Source organism: Carlito syrichta, unplaced genomic scaffold (assembly GCF_000164805.1).
Source record: "Carlito syrichta isolate Samal-C Ts95f unplaced genomic scaffold, Tarsius_syrichta-2.0.1 Scaffold304454, whole genome shotgun sequence".
NCBI lineage: Eukaryota > Metazoa > Chordata > Mammalia > Primates > Tarsiidae > Carlito > Carlito syrichta.
This window is the reverse complement of record NW_007248550.1, coordinates 1-1602: the sequence shown is the minus strand read 5'-3', so window position 1 is coordinate 1602 and position 1602 is coordinate 1. Positions and strand designations below refer to the sequence as shown.

Sequence of the window (1602 nt, the reverse complement as noted above, 5' to 3'; positions counted from 1 at the left end):
AGTCTCTTCAGAACTCTTTCCCTGGCCCAAGCCTAATGGATAACTTTGTAACTAGATCACTTTAATATCTCAGAAACTTAAAAGGAATTTTAGCTTAGAAGGTGTTAGCTTATGGTAACTTCTCTTCCATTCTATGATAACAAGGACCCAGTGTACTATGAGCTGAGTTCTCATACCAAATACTAGAAACAGCTTTCTCTCATATATAATAAGCATCACAAACAGTGGGGTACTCTGGGAGCTCACCTTTCTTTTTCTCTCTCTGGTTCAGGTTTTTTGTCAAGATGTTGTTTGTTTTCCTTCAGGAAGACTTCATCCTCTCCACTCTCATCAAGACGCACAGGGGAATATGCCCCTGAGCTAGTGCCAGGCCTCTCTGAAGGAGTTTTCCAGGATCCATCCCAAACACTCTCAGTTAAATTAATTGAATTACACAAACCAGCAGATGACATGAGATGGCTTGGCACTTTGGAAAACTCTTTGCTTTCTGTAGAGGCTGTTCTTTCCAGTGATGTCTCGAAACCTACGGTATGCTGGGTTTTATGCTCTCTCCTTTCTCTTCCCGTCCACAGTATCTCTACCCCTTGAAATTCCACATGTTTGATCCGTCCTGTGCGTCCCAGAGAGCTGCCTCGATCACATCCCACTGGGTACTCTCTGCCGAGAGCAGACCTCTGCTCTTTCAAAAAACCAGTGCTGCTCACAGAGTTGTGGGTCACTGCTGGGCTCCCCAAGGAGGACACAGGACAATCTGGCTCCCGCAAACACAAAGCCCCTTTTCTCCCATCATCCCCTTTCTCTCCATTTCGCTGGGGAAGTTGTGCCTGAGTATCTCCAGATAGCAGGGCAGTCAGATCCTTCTGGATGCTCAAATAAAGATTTTCCTCAGTTGTTACTTCAGCTGAAAGAGGTATGCCTGGTGGTTTTTCTTGGCCAGCAGGGAGTGGTTTGTTGGCTCTCTGTGTTTTACAACTGGCAATGCCTAACTCTTTTTCCACCTGTTGAAGTGAAAAACTAGAAACAACATCTTTGTCCAGTACCTTTGCAGCCTGTAATGTTCCTGATGCTATTCTCGCCTCTGTGGCTTTCAGAGCAGAAATCAAAGAGTCAATGGGCTGTAAACTTGGTTCTTTGAGGTGACTTTGAGAGGGGGCCTCTCTGACATCTTTTGGTCCTTCTGTAACACTGTCAAGTCCAGAGTAGTGGCCAGTGGAAAGCTGGACCCCCTGCTGCCCTTGTGAGTGGCATGGCAGAGACTCACCATCAAATTCTAGAGAAGCTCTAAGGCCTTCTCCACCTTCCTCCATGGTCCCATATTCTGGAAACTCATTTGTGACATTCGGTGGGAGTAAAGTGCTTCCTCCATGATCACCTGTGAACAGACCAGAATGGACACATGATTTGTTTTGGAACAACAGGGCCTGGGATGTATCAATGCCTATTCACACATATGAGGCACTCAATAATACTTATTAATTTGACTCAGTTACTCCTTCCTCCCACCATCCTGTAACACATGCTTCTCATAATCTTGCAGCTATCCCTTCTACTTAGTCTACATAAGTATAACCACACAAAAAAACACTTTCAGCATAAGAGATA

At 45.1% G+C, this 1602-nt stretch overlaps 1 protein-coding gene across 1 annotated transcript in view; it reads right to left on the bottom strand.

The window, feature by feature from the left end:
* Window positions 1-1307, bottom strand: part of LOC103262335 (PH and SEC7 domain-containing protein 3-like) — a 4579-nt gene extending 3272 nt beyond the window's left edge. Inside the window, exon 1 of the mRNA XM_021713316.1 lies at window positions 247-1307. Coding sequence (XP_021568991.1) covers window positions 247-1307 — 1061 coding nt within the window. The remainder of the gene's footprint in view (window positions 1-246) is intronic.
* Window positions 1308-1602: the final 295 nt, after the last annotated feature.